We start from the raw sequence: 21,210 nt of genomic DNA on the forward strand, positions 1-21,210 counted from the left end.
TTTATTTCCAGTCTCAGATGAATGTCACTTTTCAAATAAAGTAAAATGTCAAGAACCGTATTGTCATTTCGGTAACTGGTACATGAAAAAATTTTCACTGAGCTGCAACGCTGCTTTCTCTAAAGCAGGTTGCGGTATTTTGTCTTCTTTACCTGCCACGTACACTGTAGAATACAAGATGTTAGGTCTCCTACCAGGTTCTCTGCGACAACATTGTTTTGACCTTACCCTCCAAGACCAGAGCACCCGGGTGCAGATACAGCAGGTCCCATGTAGGTCTCCATACGCTCGTCATGGGAACGTTACCTTCAGCACATTACCACACTGTAGTACAGTGTCTACTGGAGCACGCAGCACAGATTTAATTGACTGATTTAATTTCAGATATCCCAGCTAGGTGGTCATCCCTTCCATGACATCTTGCATTTTAACTAGTTATGCTGCAGAAACTAGCCTGAATTAGTTTTTTTAAAAAAAACTTACCTGCTCATAGTGTTTAAGAAAAAAAAAAAAAAAGCTTTCACATGTATACCTGACGTAATCTTTTAAAATACACAAAACTTGAGTTTTCACAATTTCCACACACAGCTCATTTATCTCCTCATGCTCTTTATTACACGCCATTTGTCACACAAAAGAAATGAAACCAAAAGTAACTCAGCATACTTTATTCTCCTGTTCTCTAAAGCGTAAAGCAACACAGGACAAACAGGTAGCAGTGAGGAATGGTCAAAATTCCCCCCCCATTTCAGAACAATTTTTCAGACCCCAAATCCCCCCTCCCCCTTTCCCCTTCTCTGCAGGGAGTACAAAATAAATCAAAGGCAAGAGTTTTATTCAAACAGAAAAGAGAAATCCTTGAGTAAACAACCAGATTGTAACAAGTTGGAGCAACCACTTTTCTGCGACATTGTACAGTAGAGACAGAACATCCTTGTCCGGGCAGCTATGCATTCCTTTAGTTTTCAGGAGGTACCTTACTATTCATTCCCACACATAATGCAAAAACAGACTATATGTGAAATAAAGAATTCAAAACTTCAAAATGGGCTGAAGCTGGAAGCACCACCTGCCTGGAGGGCCCCATCCCTTCTTGTACAATGTTACTGATGCTTCCTTCTTCATTTCTGCCAAAATGGTTTTTACCCAACCGCATTGGTGTGACCCACCTAGTTCAGAAAGGCACATGTTCCACATGTTAATTCGATAGGGAGTGGGGATGAACACATAGGGACCGGCAATTTGTAAAGCAGCATAGCCCCTGCCTGGAACAAAAGATAACCTGAAGCATACAGGAGGCAAACAGCTTTTCCCTTCAAGATCTTAAAACAGACCTCTTTTTTTTTTTTTTTTTTTTTTTTTTAATTTATTTATTTGTATAAAATTTTGCTTCTGTGCCCCACACGTCTCCATAGGAAATTTACCACAACTGATCCACAAACCAGCCGAAATTTCTTGTACAAAAGGGAACGAAAAGAAAAGCCAAATGTACACAGGATGTTGAAGGTCAATTCCTAGGCAAATGTGGGAAGTCTGGGTCATACATGATCAGCAGCATCGCCGAAGAGGAGCACGCTAGAGCTCCACTCTTTCTTCTAGTGGTTACATTATATCGCTCACTGCCATGTTAGTGCCATAAGACTACTTTGTTTATATCCTGTCCTTCTACTCAAAATATACATTGCTGAGGAATCCCAATGTTCAAGTTCATTAAAAAAATAAAAATAAAATAATCTAAACTGTATTACAATCTTCAGTTCTCAGTCAGAGGTGCTGCAATGCTGGCCATGCCCCCATTACACTCTAACCCACCTGGAATTCTCATGTGAATTGTCTACAGTCCAGTTCCCAAAAAAGACCAAATACAAAGAATGCTAGGGGAATGTTTGATACAATTTTATTTTCTTATTTGCAGTGGAAAAATATAACCTCATACAAATGCCTCCATTTTTTTAAATTCTAAACAAGCTTGGTAAGTAGACCTTTCCAACTAAGTGCAGCAAGAAACCAACAACAAAATGGAAACATTTTAATGCAAGCACAAAGGGCCGAAACTACAGAGATTTGAGTTTCCTTTAAGTATGTACTGGACTCCCAATTCTAAATTTAGTCTTTGAATTGATGCAATATCCAAACGGGCCAATTTTGACTTACTTGGATCAATAATTCTTTGGCACACCACCACCTTTGGAACTGGATTATTAAAATAACCCAGAGAGCAAAGTTATTTGTTGCATCTGGGGTGTTTCACATTAGCTGCAAACACGTTCCTTGCCTTGAAGTCCTTATTCACGATCAGTAATCCGAACCATTGCTTTTATTTTCACAGTCTGGAATAGAGGCAAATAAGAAAGGGTTGGCCAACACTAAAGAGGAGAAACCCCTTGACACCTTACAGTCTGAATGTGTTAGTAATTCTTCTAAAGAAAAAAGGAAACCTCCCTCGTACGTGCTGCCATTTTTCAGCATCGTCCCTCCCAATAGTTTCAGAACTGCATTCAGCATCTGCATCGTGTTTATTATTACTGGGCAGTGAAGAAAGTCAGTCCCTCCCTCACTCACACTAACACGCGTAATTCCTATGAGCCAGGCCTGCGTCGGCAGGACTCCCATGCACAAACAGGTTAATGGCTTACAAAAGGCGAAAGGAAACAGGCCACCGCATCCAATTATTGTATGTTCTCATTTTTCCCCAGTCTCCCCCTGTAAGCATTTGTTCAACTCCAGCAGCAACATCCGTTTTAATTATCCAATTGAGACGCACTCTTTTAAATCCCAAAATCTCCACTTGGAAGTCCATACCCATAGTGCTCAGAAAACTTTCCACAGTACAGTGTCATGTCCTTTCACTTGGGGTGGGGGGCCTCCACATTTGGCAGTTTTTTTTTTTTTTTTCCTAGATCCTCGTTTTTTCCCCCCGTTGTTGACTAATATCAGTTTTGCGTATTCTCGAACTAGCCGGCTACAGCTGTCCAGTGTGATGTTCATGTCTTCATGTCAGATCAGTCCCGATGGTGGCCGGATGGACGCTGCCGAGCTGCCGGCGACTGCTGGAATTGTACTCAGAAGGTGGTGTGATATCAAGCCTCACTCACTCACTCTCACATTTCAGACACTCATCTCAGCACTCCTCACTTCTGCTTTTAACCCAATAGCGCAAAAGACAGAAGAAATTCCAGTGGGGCATTTTCTCAGTATGTTTTCCTGGCGATTCTGAGAAGGGGGGGGAAAGTTTAAAAGAAAATTCACAATGAATTGATAACTCAAGACAATTTGCAGCTAAAAGAAACTATATACGAACACCATCTTGCCAGTAGTTTCTCTTACATAAACAGTGAAAAGTACACTGGGTCCCTGTGTGTTTTGTGTTCTTTGTTCATAAAAAATGCTGGGATGCAACGTGACTTTCGTTTCCATGTTCAGCTGTTAGGTCAACAGTACATGCACTCGGAGTAGGAGTGCAGGACCAGAATGATTTGCTTATGCACCGTTTGCAGTTACTGTCTGATGTTCAGAAATGTTGGTGAGCAGTAACATTTTATCTATTATCACCATCTCCAACCTTCACAGAAACTACCCAGGGCTAAATGGTTAGTATCCTCAAAACACAACTGTTGCTTAAGAATGCATTAACAGGCACATTGTCTTCCATATAAAGCAATGCCCTAAATCTGATTGAATTAAAACCTTATGATATTATACACACACACACAGATATATATAGAAAATACATACACATAATAAAAAAAACTTTCATGAATTCCAACTGACAAGGCATAGACTACAATAAATACTTGCAAAGGAACAACAATGTGAAAATCACTTACCAAGCCTGGTTTTTTAGCTTGCGTAGCTCCTTGGTTGCCCATGTGGCCAGGGTCTTGGTCTTACTCGTCTTTGATCTCCGACCCTCGGTCAGCAGTTCATTGATTAAGGGTCTCAGCTCCACCAGCTTCATCACATCTTTGCCAAAAGCTGTGCACAGATCACTGCACAAAACCAGACAGTACATTCATGCTGTCCATCAAGCAAATCAAAGTAGCCTCTTGATATCCACTAATTTCTGAACATTCAAGGAATTTGTAGATCTGAAAATAGTTGACAATTTTAAAAAATAAATTGCTACTGATACAAAAAGTTAGTCTTGTACCACTAGCAATTTTTTTGAACAGTCTGCCCCCTTGTTTTTTCCCCCTAGTATGATGGTAGTGATAAATGCATAATTTTAAAGGTGTTTTATTACAGATTTTTGAAGTGTAGTAATAGCCTGTCATATTGAATTCTGCTTTGATGCAATGAAGTCAGCCACAAAAATAAGAATTAAGACTAACACTTTAAAAGCTCTTACCCTATGAGGCCAGCGGCATTGGCTACCACAGCATCAGAATGATCTTCATCTTCCGCAATGTGATGTATGAAGGACAGAATGAACTCCACACGAGGCTGCACCAACATGACATCCGCTAGTGACAGGAGAAGCGCGTTAAACTCAACGGAAATCAGACCAAACTAGGCATGATTAAAGCCAAATCCCTTGGGGCTAATTCCCTGCATGTAATTGATGCAACTTTAAATTCACTGCTATCATTTGATATTTTCACATTTTAAATTAAAACATCTTTACATTCATTCATTTAATAGATGCTTTTCTCCAAAAGAACTTCCAGTAAACACTATGTAGTGTTATCAGCCCACACCTTATTCTTACACTGCTAGATACACTACTTACAATGGGTCACTCATACATACATCCATCAATGGAACACACACACTGTCACTCACACACTATGGATGAACCTGAAAAGCACGTCTTTCGACTGTGGGAGGAAACCAGGGCACCCAAAGGAAACCCATGCAGACATGGGGAGAACATGCAAACACCACACAGATTGCGCAGCGACTGAACCCACGTTTTCTTGCACCCAGGTGCTGAGAGACAGCAGTGCTACTCACTGTGCCACTGTGCTGCCACAAAAAGCACAACAGTGAAAGAACCTGTGCAGGTATGGAACCTCCATTTAAAAGCCAATGAACACTTTTCTGAGGAAGCGTTCACCAATTTCCTACATTTTTAAAATATCCGGAATGTCAGCACTTTGGGCTTTCGATCCTGTGGCATCCAGTAAACTTGAGTGCATAAATTCATTACATCTTAGGGAATCCAAAGAGATCATCAAATATCAAGGGAAAAAGTGGATAGAAAAACTTAAGCGATGACACTTACGATGCACATTTTCTTGGTCGCCTTTCAAACCTTGAATAATCCCTGTATAAGCTTCTAGACAACCTTCTCGAAGCTCATTCAAGTAGTCCACCATGTCATAGTCATTCTAAGAGAACAAAGCATTGCATTGAGAAAAATCACAACACACCAATACCTGAGTCACTTGCAACTTGATCCCCTGATCAGTTCAAAGGATCAATCACAACAGCTGTGCTCCACTAACTAGTTTCCATCAAGTGGACGTTGCTGCCTGCCACCAGCAAGCTCCTGATATGAACCCTGTAAAGGGCTACTGGGGCAAATGAGCACACAGACCACTTCCCTTTCTAATGGAATACAAGTCCTGTACAGAGGTTACACAAACTTCTACACTGCTAAAGGGTTTATTTTAAAAAAAAAAAGAAAAAAAAAAAAAAAAAAAAAGGGGGGGGGGGGGGACCAGAGAAGGCATACCTTATCCACTTGGGCTTGTGACGCTTGCTGAAGGGTATCCAGTACAATGTCCAGGTACTTCTTGAACTCACCACCAATGGCTAAGGCAATGTCTCCGAATGCAGAAAGAATCTGGGGCTTCACAGATCTGTGCACATTCTCGTTCTGCCAGTAGGAAGCGTGGGAATTGATTCAGTATGCAGAGAATGTAAAGACCTGAGTAACAGTACATTGTCCCCACCAACCGCTCAGAAAGGTAGCTTTCCCAAGTAAAAGACCTGTACAAACTTTTCATATGCTCGCACCAATAACTTTCAGTGTCCAGGAACATCACAAAAAAAGGGGGGGATGACTACATGGACTGATGTATACAATTAAGTTTGCAACAAAGACTGATGGTAATATACGGAAAAATAGGTACAGCATTCAATCACGGACAGTAATATATGACCGAGGGGAAGTAGAAATCAAATGTCAGCATGCCTTTTGTTTACACGATACATAAATCTTGTACAACTTGTTTACATCTAGTGGGGAGGCAAAAATTACTACATAATAATGGAGACATACCCCTAGATTCTCCAGTAGAAGTTGCATGATCTCGTCACAGTAAGGCAGGATATTGCTCATGAGTGCTCTGCAAAGGTCGCAAACGAGGCCAACAGCAGCCAGACACACCTAAAGTCACAAAGCCAAGTCAGCTACATCTTTAAACCATTAAAATATTGTCAGATGATGACTCAACAAAAGGATCAGCCAGCTTGTCTGCAGAGTGGCTGACCTTGTAACTAAATTTATAAGGTAAGGTCTAAAATAAGTGTAACAGCATAAAAGTTACTGACAAAGCCATAGAAAGAACCCAGACTAAATAAACTAACATTCAAAACAGCAAAATCTGGGAGCTCATTTCATCCAAGAAAACAGTAAACATAAATGGCACAGTGAAACACATTATAACGCAAGTGTAAATGTGTTTAATTGCATCATCTTCATTTGACCAAAAACATCTCTAACGAAACATACTTAACGAGTAATAGCAAATACCAGGACAGTGCTTGGAACACTAAATCCTGGCGCAGGGGCTGAACACATACTCCTTTGAAAGAAAGAGTGAAGAAATCTCTACCTGGTATTCTGCATAATTTTTCAGTCCAATGCCCAGGAATGGTTTGAATGCATCCATGTATTTTAAGAAATCACTGCCCAAAACTGGAGAAGAAAAGGGGTTGGAATTTAATTTCATGGAAACACAATCCACATGTAGTGCTAATCTGATTTGTAAATGCAATTAAGAGAACAGACTGTGGTCCAATACAAGGCAACACCATTAACATGAACTCAACCACATATACATTTCTTCCTTTTTATAATTTATTATACATTTAGGGGAAAAAGAAGTCCGAACCGAACATATAGTTTACGTGAACGTGTTAATTTGTTGGGTGTGTAAAAAGCTGAATGTTTGCAGGTACTTTTAATGTAGTGTATAAATTTTACAACTTTCATCTCACAGAAGTGAGAAGTAAATTAGTTACCTCACATTTCCATGTCTCTCACATGAATAAATTTAATTGAAATGGACAATATTTTAGACACTTGCATATACTTGACTGATACAAAAAAAAAGAGGTAATAAGATTTCTCTGATGACCACAATAGATTTGTCAGACCTATGTGTGCGCTACCGGCATATGAACAATCAAGTATTGGCACAGACAAAACATGCATAAAAGTAGAAAATATATAGTAGAAAGTTTAAGAAATTCCATTTTATTACTTTCTGCTCTTTCCTGAACTTAAAAGCAAGCATGTTATCTGGTCGGGTCACTCAAATCATACTTACTATAGTATGCACAAGGCTTCAACTGAATTTCAACACTGGAGGCAAAAATTTATTAGCTTAGCAATTTCTTAAAACTGCTTTCATTTGCTTTACTAATACTGGCAGCATCATGAAAATGACATGTTTGGAGAATACATGGGAAAGTAGATTCAAGAAGTTTCCATTAGAAAATAAAAAAATAACCAAATACTTGTACTGAATGTATGCTGTATTTCCTGTGATGGAAAAATATGTAAATTATGAAATTTGGGTGTCCATCCTTTTTTTTTTCCCCCCCTTTAAAACTGAGCCATGTTACCATTATTATGGCATTTTAAAATCATTAACTGTTTGAAATCCCACAGGGGTGAACTGCAATTATTCAAATGTTTTCTATGTGATAGTTTGTCATGTGCCTGGGGGGGGGACTAAATTGCACTGCAATTGTCTGACGTTCTTTGTAATTTGTCATCCAACCCTGAGCCATTACGTTAGCACTGATCTTAAACACTAAAATGCATCCAGTTCTCTGATTTTACATTGTTGCTTCCTTGTCCAGCTGCTCAGAGCTGGTGCATGTCACACTTTAACAAAAGCCATGAATGTGTTCATGAGAATGAGCGACTACACTGGGTGCCCAACACCAATTTTTTTTAAAGCCTTTTAAAACCTTTTCTTAAACCATCCAACACATCTCATCTGAGTGTAGAACCAAGTTTTTCAGTGAATTAGCAGCCTCAAAACTCCCCCAGATCTGTAAATGTTGGTCGTGTGTCAGTTCCTAAGGTACGGAAAAGGACAAGTGGGAGGCTTTGTTTTTAGGCATCAAAATTATGCAACAGCCAACTCGGGCATATAAGAAACTCTATATTAAAGAATTTATCAGCTTAAGTACATGGCTATTTACATAGCTCCAGCTCTGGAACCATCTTCCTGAAGTTTTCCCTCCATATTCCCATGACATACCATTAGCTGTGTAGGCTTTTCTGTTATACTCAAGCCCTGAAAAAAATGCCACCTACTGATGCACTGCATCCTCACCTTTAACAGAACATGTACCAGCACTCAAATTTAATTGTTCTTGGATGCTATATAGGAAGAAGGAGGAGGAGAAAAATGTTGAAGATGCTTTATGAAAGAACAAAAAAACACTTCTGAATGCTTTCTATTAAGGCTGGTTTTCTATGTCTAGTAAGATGGGTCAACTGCCATGTAGACAAACATGCACTGACCTGCACAGTAATTCTGCACCAGGAATCCCCCCCCCAAAAAAAAAACTTGCCACCTGAGGTCCAGGACCTTATATATCACACTTCAGATAAAAGTGAAGTGACTTGAAGGAGCATAAAACCACAAAAAAAGCTTTGTAAATAAAAATATAAGACACTTATAGGGTTACACTCATTGGATCTTCAAATGTCATCAATTCACCTTTTTTTTTTTTTTTTTAAGCATAAAAGCCAGCTCTGCCCACTCCAAAGAAAACCTCTGCACAGAGCAACCAGAAGCACCCTCTCACCTTCTACAAGGGTGCTGACAGCCATGAGAGCATCCTCCTGCACACCTCCTGAGCCAGCAGTGCTCTGGAACATGCGCAGCAATGAGGCCATCACCACATCAGAGATCTGAAGCGCATCCTGGTGCTGCACCTTCCGCAGCACATTCTGCAACGGAGCAGAAAACGCCATCAGGCAAAGATATTTCAGCACCTCAACACTTCTCCTACCCTTTCGATCTCTGCCCACTCTTCCCTTCCACATGGTGCTGAAGGCACATTTTACAGCTGTGAGCCATCTTTCTAGCATTAATATTAAATAAAAAGGGATGCAAATATTCTGTAGTTTTTACACAATTCCCAGAAATATATGCAAAATTTGTAAACTAGCACAAAGGCTGAAAACTTTTAGCACAAGACGATTATAGTATAACATCACTTTTGAACTGTCTCAGCTGTGATACCCTGGAAGAAATATTTCAAACTTCTGACAACGTCTCACCTGAAGTGTGGCACACAGTAAGGACTGCAGGTCATTAAACTGGATTCTGTCAGAAGTGCTCTGGATATGAGACTGTGGAAAGAACAGAACATATGAAGCTTAGAAAAATTAGAGAGCCTAGAAGCTTGGCTTTCACCTGAGGACCAAACCAGCAAGAAGTCAAAAATCTATCCAACAAAATCTATTAAAAAAAAAAAAAAAAAAAAAAAAGGACACATCAGCATTAGATATCTGGTGGTACCACTTCAGCTTCCCAGTTACCAATTAACTGACAAACACCCACCTCCATCTGAAGTACTTGCTGTAGCCGCTCCATGATTACAAGAGTTGTCTTCTGTACTGCAGGGTAGCAGTCTTTAGCACTGTTCTTCACTATCTCCATTAATGCTTCATAGGCAGCACTCCTCAGGTTGTTCTGGTGTCCATCTGGCCTGTAACATCATACAGCAACTTAAACTATGCGAAACCCTAAAACAAGGACAGGAAAACTTCTTTGCCATCTAGAAGGCATATTGCAAGAGCACCCACATGAAATCTGCATAGTACCTTAGCCAGAATCAGTCTATTCAAAACCGCAAAGTTTTTTGCATTGCTACTAAATTTCAAATTTAGTGTTTGTACTTCAGTACGAGGGGGGGGGGAAAGAAAGCCATCACACATTTATACCTGTCTGTTGTCTCCAGTAGTTTCTGAACAATGATTTCAAAGGAAGAGGACAGACAGTAGGTGCTGGGCTCTTCCTGATCATCAGCTGTGTCAGCAGCTTCATAAGCTGCTTCTGCGAGGCTAGAGAAGGCCTGCGATAGAAACAACAAAAGAGACAAACCATGATGAAACAGAGACTGCATGAAAAGTGCAACACATGCAGATGGACACATTCAAAGCCACCCAGACATACTAGGTGCCTAAACTTTTAGCCTATGCCCCTTGGCAAGTGTGACAGTAACTAATCAGTACTGATCAACTGAACAGAAAAACCATGTCTTAGGTCTCAGATAAATGTGGTTGAGCTGTACATCAGCCATCAGAGTGGTGCATGACTCATCACTGACCAAACAGGTTGCATTCATGACACAGTCTGCATTTATAACAAGGCGACTAATGGGTAGCATGTTGAAACTGAACAGAAGTAATCTTTAAAACACTGATGTAAAGTGCTTTAGGTGCATGCAAATAAACTGCTCACCCAACAGACATTGGAAGCCACACGTGGCTCCGCCCCCAGGCCTTCAATCAAACACTGCAGCAGCGGTGCGAGATACACCTCGTTGATGGCAGCTTCTGGGAGAAGCTCGCAAATGCGACCCACGGTCCAGGCTGTGGTGTCTCTCACAACAACACTGGGGTCCTTCATCAGCTCAATCAGTGTCGGCATGGCCTGGATCACACGTGCAGACATCAGAAGCAACTCGAGTACATCAATACATTTTAAACAGTTTGCCATTATGCTTATAACATGGTATTTTAGTAAATGAATCCCATTACTTATATCTTTATAAAAAGCTTGCAGCTTAGTAGTTAGAGCTGCTGCCTTTGAACCCAAAGATTGCCAGTTCAAATCCCACCTCCAGTTGTAGTAGCCTTGAGCAAGGTACTTATCCTAAAAAATTGCTCCAGAAAAAATTACCCAGCTGTATAAATGGGTGAGTTAAGTAGCTTAACACCAAGTCACTCTGGAGCAAAGTGTCAGCTACAATGATATATGTAAATAAATATCACTATCAAATAACCACAACTGAAACATGGCAACACGAAAGTGACCGTGTTTCTTAACTTTGACATCCCGTGTCAACGTTACTGGTGTCTCCATTATCAATTCATCTCAAGCATCTTTCAAAGTTCATAAAATGGAATCTAACTTTGTCCCGCAGTCCTGTATTGGACAAGTGGTTTCAGATAATGGCTTGTTGGAACACTGCAGCCTGTTAGCCTGTTACACAATTCATACCAACAGTAGTAATAAAGACACTAACAATATAAGCATGAGGCAGTAAACAGTACTCATAAGCAGAAACATCAACCATGTCTTAGGTCTCAGAAAAAATGTGGTTGTGTGTGTGCATCAGCCATCAGCGTGGTGCATGTCTCATCATTGACCAGACAGGTTTTCCGCATCAAGCCTTTGTTCAACTTCATGTACTCTGATAATGAGGTTCCAGCCACAAAAGTAGAAACCTTGGTCGTAACGTGACCCAAGCAGCTTAAAGCATTTTACCTGGATGACGAGTGGTTTGAGCTGGTTCAGCTCAGGGCCCTCCAAGATGGAGCCAAAGGCCATAACAGAAGCGTCGCGATAGCGCCAGTCCGGATGCTTGATATGCTCTTTGATGAAGGGGAGCACATGGGGAACCACATCATCCTCACAGCAGGTGGCCAGCAACATCAGACACACGCCTGCTGCTTTGCAAGGGTTCCAGTCATCATCATCATCGTTTTCATCCTTCAAGCAGAAGATGACAACGGTGTTAGGATGGGGAGAGTGAAAGATCTGCTCCTGAGTGTGGATGCTGTTCCACTCAACACGTAACACACACCCTGTAAGAGCATACATGTTCTTTCGGAGATCAAGGCACACACGCGAGTAAATAATTCTGAAGGCTGAAAAACCTACAACGTATCTGGGTTAAAAGCAATTTGAAGAGGACTTTAATTTTAAAAACAGTCATTTTGGGTCCATCAGCAGGACTGACATCCCCCTATTCTACAAACTGCACACATTACCATAAATCATGAGAGCTGCCCTCACCTGCTTGGTGAGTGTCTGAGTGAGAATCGGCACCAGGTACTGAAGGGCTCCTTTGGCATAAAACTTGCTGGTATGCTCCGGTGGCCTGCCCTGCTCCGATGCCTGCAACAGAGTACCAGAAAAGACATTTAGCACAACCAAAACTTCAAGGAGTTAGTTTTTGCTGTTCAATTTGAAGACTATTCAAAGCAATTTAAACAGTATATCTCAACTTTTTTTTTTTTTTTTAAGGATTCCACATATTTCTTAAACATATTGTAATGTATATCATGAGACATAGGATTCAAGGCAGCTTTAAGTCTCCCCGAAGACCATTGACAATTCCCATTTTTCCCTTAGTCTCCCATGGCATTAGAAATACTTCCACGTTCGGCTATGACACACAGTTCATCTCCTCTTAGGCAAAGCCAACACAGCTGCAAGGAATAATCGTAATGTAGTGAATCAAGTACGACGACGTTGCTAGAACAGGGCTGTGGCTGTACCTCAGATGCTTCAATAGCCAAGTCCATCTCTTCATCACACACGTTGGACCAGAACTCAATTCCTTGTAAGGCAACTTCATCAATGTCACTTTTCATAGCTTCTATTGTGATCTGAATAAAGTAAAAAGTTCATTAGCAAAACTAAGATATACAAGCATAGGATGGGGAATTGGATCATTTTGGCAAATTAAAACATTCACTGAGGTTCAAAACAGTTTTCTCCCCATCAATAATGTTTATACTAAGTTTACCCTTTATTTGAAGAAACATTCTGAAATTCTCTAGGACAACATTGTTTTTACATAGCTAACTTCAAAATAAAGTGAGTACTCACTGCAAACAAAGCAGGTCCCATGTAAGTCTCCATATACTGGTAATACAGAGACATTATCTTCACCAGGTTCTGCAAGGCAGCTACTCGTACCTTTGTGGGGGGAGGGAATGTACTATAAGCTGACAAGCACCATCAACATGGAGTAAAACATGATCAAAAGATCCTTGCTTTTCAATGTAAACCCAGTTAAGACTCATCAAGCCTGTCCCCTTTATATCAAATACTGTGAAATTTGCTGCTATTGAATCACCATCAAGTATTTATACATCTTAAGTGTTCTTGAATGAAATCAGCTCTCAGAAACATTAACATTTTTGTAATCCTGTAACACTTCAGGTGAGTATAATCTCAAAGCTTTCCAAGTTTTCATCAAATCAATTCCCCCTTATCAAAATATAGAAACAATTAAGTGATGAAGCTTCATTTCCTGAAGGAGTTATTTAATTCCGGTTTCTATGTAACGAAGGAAAAACCCTCACTTACTCTAGTATCTGGACACTGTGTTGCTTCGCAGACAACCTGCATGATAAAGTGCCGCTCCGTCTTTTTTGAAGACAGTCGGGGGGGAAGGGAAGATGATTACACAAAGTTAAATCAAAACACACACTGTTGTCATGAACATTTATAACCATACATTTGGTCTTAGATTCCATGATTTAGCTGTACATCAGCCATCAGCGTGGTGCATGTCTCATCACTGACCAGACAAATGCTATGAACGGTCGAGCTATAAATTTTTCAAGACGGTGAGAAATATGTCTTTCTTTACTGTTCCGTAAAACACCCCCCCCCCCCGTTATGTATTTCGTAATATAAGGTTGGCAGAAGAGTGTGACCTACGTTTACAGTTCATGTCTGGTATTAATGAGTGCAGGTGATCAGCAAGATAAACGTTACAAATTGTTTTTGGGTCAGGTCTGTCGTCATTTACTTTCAATCATTTTTAATTCAATTTAATTTTATTGCAGCTTGACATGAATGAATAAACTAAAAAGAATAAGTGTATTTTTCAGTCAATACAGATATAAGCAAGGTCTTTATGCAAGATAATCCACAAACTGAGCAACATCTGTTATTAAACTTTTATTAATTGTGACTATGGGTTAGAACTGCAGACAGCAGTCCTTCTGTCCAAATACCATTCATAATTTGAAGAGCCAGCATGCTACTAAAAAAAAAAAAAAATAGCAAAGAACGTATAAAACAAGGCCAAAACAGTGGGGTCAAGCATAACAGTACAAGGATTGAACACTTTTGTCATAAGTCACGGTGCTTTGGGCTTAACATTTGTGTAAGGCTAAAAAAAAAACAAAAAAAAAAAAAAACAGAACAAAAAGTTAAAGCATCTTTGCTTTCAGTGGACAAACCTCTTTATCAAAGTTGGCTTTGGTGAACTCCAGGGAGTTGAGCAGTGCGTTTGTGGCAGCCAGCTTGACGTTGTTGCTGGGCTCCTCTTTCCGCATGCCTTGGATGATGGCTGTCAAGATCTGGTTAGCGTTATCCTGCAGCTGCTCTGGGTCCTGGACAGAAATGCAAATTTAAATTATGGATTTATGCTTACGTTAACGTGAAGCACATTCTCCCCAGTCACAACCCTCCCAGTTCAAAGGAATACCCCTTGCATTTCCTCCCTCATCCTTACTAGTCTTGTCCATGCTACAATTGCCACCACTTAGATCGGAGGATCCTGGACTCACAATGTCCTGACAGATGTAGCCAATAGCCTCTAGGGTGGACTCCTTCATATGCTCTGTGCTGCTGGGATCCGTAACATTGGCCACAAGCTGAGGGATAAGTTCGGGCCACTGATTCACAGGGATCTCGGCACACGCTATCCCAGCCACACACTGAGATGCAGAGCTGGGGCGGTATGTTTCTGTGCCCAACGTCTGCAGAACCTGGAATTCGAAGGCAGAAAGGAATGAAGACCTCAAAGACAGAAGATGCGACATACAGGGTCTTGATAAAACAGAGCAATGACAAAGGAATGAAGCTACAGAAGACATGGAAGGCCTAACTTGTTTTAAAAAGATCTCAGAGGTACAGGGTGACAGCATCTGACAATTGTAAATTCATATTTCTGTTTTCAACCTATCTTAAGTTATCAAGAGTTGGGAGCTCACATAGTTCTTGATCTCTCTCCTGGCATTGCAATCGATGGCCAGCCATCTTTGCTGGTACTGCGTCTTCACATCTGGGTCCTTCGAAGTAAGAGAATTCTTGACCTGGAGACCAGCGGCTACACGGGCCACCTGGCTGTTTCCAGGGTTGGCCAGAACTTTGGAAAGTTCCACTAGGAAGGTGGGCTGTAAAGCAGTACAACAGAGAAGCAAAGACATTTAACACAGTTACATTTGCTAAACCGAGATCAATTTAAATACTGGGGAGGAGGTTCATCTGAAAAGGTGCTCAAAATACTTCTAAAACTGAAAGGAACTTTATGTATCCTTAGGTACTTTCACAAGCTGGAATTTATTTTCTGGTGAAGATGACTATGGAATATATTTTTAAACTGGTAACCAACCCTCTGACTGTCCCAAGTTCATTGTGTTTTAGGTTCACCAGTCTTGCCTAGAAGCAGAGTGGCTTCATGCACAATCCTGCCAGCACCATCTACTTTTCACACTGAAAAACAACTGGCATGACAGCCGACAGTGCCAATAGTAGGTAGGAACAATGCTACTCGGAACACAAGAAAACCAAGCCAATTCTAGCCAACTGTTCCCCCATCAGCTGAGCAAAGGTGTTTAGGGGTCAATCAGAACTATGACCTAGGCTGTGAAGACTGCCTACAGCAGGTGCTTTGATTTGAAGAGCAAATGGAAGGCCAAAAAAAAAAAAAAAAAAAAAATCAGCACCTGAGCAAAATTTTACTTCACATTGAGTATTCGCCAAATAAATAATGAAATCAAACCATTACAAATTTTATTACATTTCACATTTGACTGATTGCACTTAATATCTCTGTTCCATCAAAACATAGTTAACAATAAAGTCAACACCTATTTTAACACAGGTTCACTGAAGTTCAGAACACTTTGCACTAGGAATTATTCACTCTGAAAATAATATATCTAATGAAAATCAAGTGATAAATCCTGGTGTTATTACACCTACGAGGTATCAAAAATGTGATAAAAACTACTAGATTATTGTAACAAGGAAAATTAACCTTGCCAGAAGATAATCTGGACTATTTATGATTCACTGAAAAAAAGTAAAAAACATTTACATGTTAAACTGTAGTTTTGGAAAACTGAAATATGTATGAAATACATTAGTCCAAAATGTTAATTTTGAAATTCTTCTGGTAACACTGAAGGTGCAAAGTATTTCTAATAAGCTGTTGACCCTGACTCTTTATTTGACACTTCTCACCTCAAAAGAATCTCAACTGAATGGTAAAACTTTCAACACTAACACAAGCACTACATCTAGGTTGAAAATGAATGATTTTGCTCATTCCAATATCAACAGGAGCTTGAAACTGCTAATGAAAACCCCTTTAGACACAAAGACTCCATTGCTTTCACAATGTCCAGGTGAATTAAGAATAAAAAAAAATTGAGTTAATTACAAGCAAGCACAAAGGCAGTGTACTAACAATAATACAACTGTATGGGTAAAGTCAAATGCTAGTGCCAGCTAGATCTAGGACAGACATTTCCTAATATTGTTTTTAATTTAACTAGCTGTAAATCTACCGAACACCATGCTCAAAACTTTCAAGGAGTATTCCTGACAAATTATATATATATTCAAAACCATCTCTAGCAGATGCATTATGGACACAGCACTGCTGACATGAAACAAGCTACATCTATGGAGATCCCATTCAGAGGTCCAAGTCCATCATTGCAGATATACAAATTTACATCACATAGAATCTGAATTTATTATTGCATTCTTACACACACTGTAGTCAGCATATCAATTACTGTGATGGAATGATTTTGTATTTTAGATTCAGCAGTCATTGCAGTAAATCAAGTACATACAGTTGGCTGTTAACTAGGAACTAAAGCAATAAAGAGAAAAATTACTTCCACATCTACACAAACTGAAAAACTGACCATATGATGTACAGATCTGTTAGACAATTTAAAGTTTGTCTTGGAGAAGGTACTGACTGAACTGTGTGCTGGTATCACAAACAAAGCAGGTTTACAACATTTGGAGCTAGAATTTTTTATGATTTCTAGGTTAGGAAAAGCACTTTTGTCACCCAGGCTCATCAGGGTGCCAATAGTAACTTTATTATAACAATCCGCATGCCTTTACATAACATTTCACCCACAAAACCTAGCCTTCAAATGAATAGAGGTGGTTCCCAATTTACGATGGTTCGACTTGCAATTTTTTCGACTTTACGACGGTGAGCTGGCAATAGACATTCAGTAGAAACTGTACTTTGAATTTTGATTCCTCCCCCCCAGCCAAGCGACAAGCGGAGCGACACTCTCTCACGATGCTGGGCAGCGACAGCAATCGGCATCTCCCATTCTGTCACGCAGAGGTGTGTATTAGATGTATTAAATGCACTTTCGACTTATGATGCGTATTGTGTGTTTCGGGGAACGTAACCCCATTGTTAATCGGGGACCACCCGTATACTCAATGTGTTACAGGTTACTAATATTACATTCTAAATGGTATGCTTACAATAAAGTCTAAAAAAAAATACCAAGATATTGTATAAGCACCCAAAAGCTTCTTTAACATCAAAGTCTGTAAAATTCTGAAGTACACCACAACTCACCACAGCTCTGATCTGCCCTTGCCTCAAACCTTAAACACATTACATGTAACTGTGTGGTGATGCAAGCGTAACAGATCGAAAATGGCAAGTTTTGCTAGTATTCTCCAGTCACACGATACATTTAAGGAAATTACAGAACACCGCAGGCGATTCAAACTAAAAGTACAAATGTATAACAAAAGCCACTGCAACAACAGACACAGGATTGGGGCTGTGCACAGTAAACACCACAAATTTGTTTAAACCTATGAAGAAAAAAAAAAGCAAAAGCAAAAAACACCTGTAAGCTACACCATGTGCAGGAAATTTCATCCCCATTCATGGATGCACTGTGGTCTTAGTTTCCCAGTACATTTACCCATTATGCACAATTCTACATCACGAGCAAGACATCTGAACAGATCCAACAGAAGTCTGTACCCTCGATGCCTCCTAGTAACCCCTGATATAACCATCAACATACACACTGTGCACACAGGTGCACGTATAAAAACACCGCAATATATGTGCGGGTGCAACAAAATCAAATGTATTTAACAACCGAGCAAATATCTACAATGCAAAACTGCATAATTTAACTAGGCAGAAAATGTAATAGTTGCATGGAACTGACTGCACGATCGCTCGCGGGACGCAAGCATGCGGTGACGTCATCCGCCTGCATGAGTTTGCAATGTGCTGAGGTGAAATGAAATGATGCTTTGGGAAAATGACTGATGGAATGTGCACCCTGTACGTGCTAGTAGTTCAGAGCAAGTTATGAATTCTTACTTAAATACATTAAATGTTCCCAGCGTTAACAGCTGTCCTCTTGACTCGCGCATACAGACAACTACTACCGTCTCGAGGGTGAAAATGCTCCGTGCGTCGTACCGTAACCAAAAAGCACCGGCTCTTCGCTCACACGTGACCGGCCGGGGACGTATGGAGCCCACCGATTGGCCAGCGTGTGTGCCAATCAAAACGAGCCCCAGTCGCTCAGCGCCAGTCGCTCCGGCAATGGCGGTCTCGCCTCAATCTGGCAACCAAAGAAAACGCGCCATTTCTCTGCGTTCATGTCCGTCGGCCACCGCAGCGTAAGATGTGAACATGCGTTTCGAAAAGATGAGGAAAAACTACAGAAAACGACAGCCAAACAATTTAACAAGTAAAAACAGGAAGGCGTGAGGTGCACATACCAAGTTTTCAATCGCCGCCTGCTCCAGAAACTTCTGCGCAGCCTCCAGTTCATTTCGATCTAAAGACAAATCAAGTGAGGAGGGAAATACGTTAGATCAGAAAGAAATTAACTTCTTTTAATGGTTCCATATGGGATCTCTGCATCATCAGCGGGTTTCAATGGTGGGACCTTGCTGGAGAGGGTTGCTAACACGCCCAAGATTTTTTTTTGTTCATCCTGTCCGGGTTCTTCGGCCTACATCGCGTCCCCATGTGGCGGAGCCCATTAAAACTGGCAGTAAAGCACATTAAAAGATAGCGGCTTTTCGGCGCTACACAGATGATCTACCAAGACCCACAATGTGAGGCAGCACCGCTACATCATCACAGCCCTTCAGCTTCAACATTTGTACTAAAAAATAGCTGTCCGGCGTTAAATCAGACACATCTGCCAACGAATTCGCCAAGTTCTGGAAAGTTTAATCAGTAAATAACTGCAATACACTTAAAATATATTAAAAGTTGGAAGGATCATTCTGGTCACCGGCCTTGATTTAAAAAGAGTCCCCCGGTATGCTCGCTAGGCCGACTGCACTACAGCAACCGACCGTTAAATAACCGTATCAGCTGAAATAACGCCCAGCCATTGCAGAAAACAACGATTATAAATGCAATACCATTAGTATATTTACTGTTCGGAAGTTGTTGAGATGAGCCTGAGATTCTCGCCGAACCATTTGAACTCAAAATGAAATGAAAACCGGGTGCCGGAATTAGCAGGCCTCCCTCCTTTTTCTCCCTCACACAACTCACAGTGGAGGAACATCCCCCATCCCGCTACTTCACTCGGACCAGCTCTAATTTAAAAAATAAAAAAAACAAAAGACCAAGAGTTGCGAGAAGAGGCTGCGTGGCCGCGCAGTCACCTGGGGAGACCGTTTTTTCCAGGATCGTGATGAGCTCCATTCTGGCCGTGCCTCTCTCTCACTCTCGTGCCACAGAACGAGCCGGATTATATTTCTTCAGTGTTCAAGTGCTGAGACGGGTAGCGAAGAGGAGGCGCGCAGGGAGACCGACACAGCCAAGCGGAACACGTTCAGATCAAATATTCCCCCCCACTCGGCGACAGTACCGTAAAATATACCCGGTTTCGTTTTTTACGTGCTGAACGTGAATTTCGTCTTTATCGCTGTCTCCGAGCAGCGCTCCTGCTGCCGCTCGCTCTCTCAGCCCTGCCTGTTGTCGGAAGGAGAAAAAAAAGACCGCGTCACCGTCGCGCGGAAGGATATCCACACGCGACGCCGCGACTGGGCGGGCGCCCGCCCGCTCTCCCTTGCGCGCGCGTCCGCGTGTCCTCCCGCCTGCCCCTCCCCTCGTCCACGCCAGGGGCCCGCCGTGCGCGCGCGCGACCTGCTGTGCTGCGAGACGCGTGGTCCACCTGTAGCGTTTCTGGCGCGTTTTCCGTCCGCGGTCCGCGGAATTCGTCTTTACTTTCCCAAAGGTGGCACTCTTTGTGATCTGATTAAAAAGCGAAAATGTAAAAATGCAGACATGCTTTCAAAACAACAGTGAAGTACGTTTGTGAAATTACCCTGAACGTTACATAGTAGCGTCGCATGGTGCTGAAGGGCGCCCCCTAACCGCAGGAATGGCCCATTACTCACATCAATACTTGTCAGTATTCTGCATTATGCCCCTTACATTCTTTATTATGAGTATTTCTCTTTTTTGCATAAATTAGTTTATGTTCTTAAACTTAGCCATACTGGTTGGATAGCAGTGCGTTGCAGATATTACATTATGAAAATTCCTCTTATAAGGATTTTTACATGTCCTCCTTTTAACCTTCCAGTATAAAAATATTGCTCTTATTTAGGTGACACTTTTCCCTAAAGAAACACAATTACAATTAACTTTGTAGACCAAACTACTTAAAATTATGTAGTCATTCATATAACCGGGTAATTTTTACTGGAGTAACAGTATTTTGATCAAGTATACTGCAGCAAGAAGTGGGATCTGAACCTAATTCTTCGATAGTGAAAAAGCCTTCATGCAGCCACTTGTGTGACAACTTGACTGCACTCTAGAATCCCGTGTCTGCATCCAAAACTCTCCTTCTGTTGATGCGATGCCCTCTTTGTGTTGTTCTCTGAGATGTACGTTGTTGTGCAGAAAAGAGTCTGCTAAATAAATAAATATAAATGTAAATTACCCATAGTGTGTGTGTCTGTGTGTGTGAGGTTGCCTTGT

At 41.0% G+C, this 21,210-nt stretch overlaps 1 protein-coding gene across 1 annotated transcript; it reads right to left on the reverse strand.

Annotated features, from left to right (window-relative positions):
• Positions 1-1,723: 1,723 nt before the first annotated feature.
• Positions 1,724-20,236, reverse strand: kpnb1 (karyopherin (importin) beta 1). Its single transcript, XM_018764560.2, has 22 exons — positions 19,884-20,236; positions 18,978-19,036; positions 15,164-15,346; positions 14,738-14,938; positions 14,408-14,560; positions 13,524-13,583; positions 13,041-13,130; positions 12,707-12,817; positions 12,222-12,323; positions 11,691-11,915; positions 10,662-10,853; positions 10,142-10,272; positions 9,759-9,906; positions 9,476-9,547; positions 8,998-9,142; positions 6,783-6,865; positions 6,227-6,334; positions 5,678-5,821; positions 5,225-5,330; positions 4,349-4,463; positions 3,828-3,989; positions 1,724-3,213 (listed from the first exon to the last, which is right to left on the reverse strand). Coding segments are annotated over exons 1-22 (2,631 nt in total). The 5' UTR covers positions 19,924-20,236; the 3' UTR covers positions 1,724-3,212.
• Between the last annotated feature and the right edge of the window lie 974 nt (positions 20,237-21,210).

Source organism: Scleropages formosus, chromosome 8, assembly GCF_900964775.1.
Source record: "Scleropages formosus chromosome 8, fSclFor1.1, whole genome shotgun sequence".
In the NCBI taxonomy this organism is placed as follows: Eukaryota; Metazoa; Chordata; class Actinopteri; order Osteoglossiformes; family Osteoglossidae; genus Scleropages; species Scleropages formosus.

Bases quoted from the DNA above. Each gene is read 5' to 3' on its own strand.
- kpnb1 (XM_018764560.2), bottom strand. From the start codon at position 19,923: ATGGAGCTCATCACGATCCTGGAAAAAACGGTCTCCCCAG. The intron at 12,324-12,706 runs GTACAGCCACAG...ACTCTGTTGCAG, and splicing joins TGGCTATTGAAGCATCTGAG to GCATCGGAGCAGGGCAGGCC. The intron at 5,331-5,677 runs GTATGCCTTCTC...TTGTTCTCTTAG, and splicing joins CACAAGCCCAAGTGGATAAG to AATGACTATGACATGGTGGA.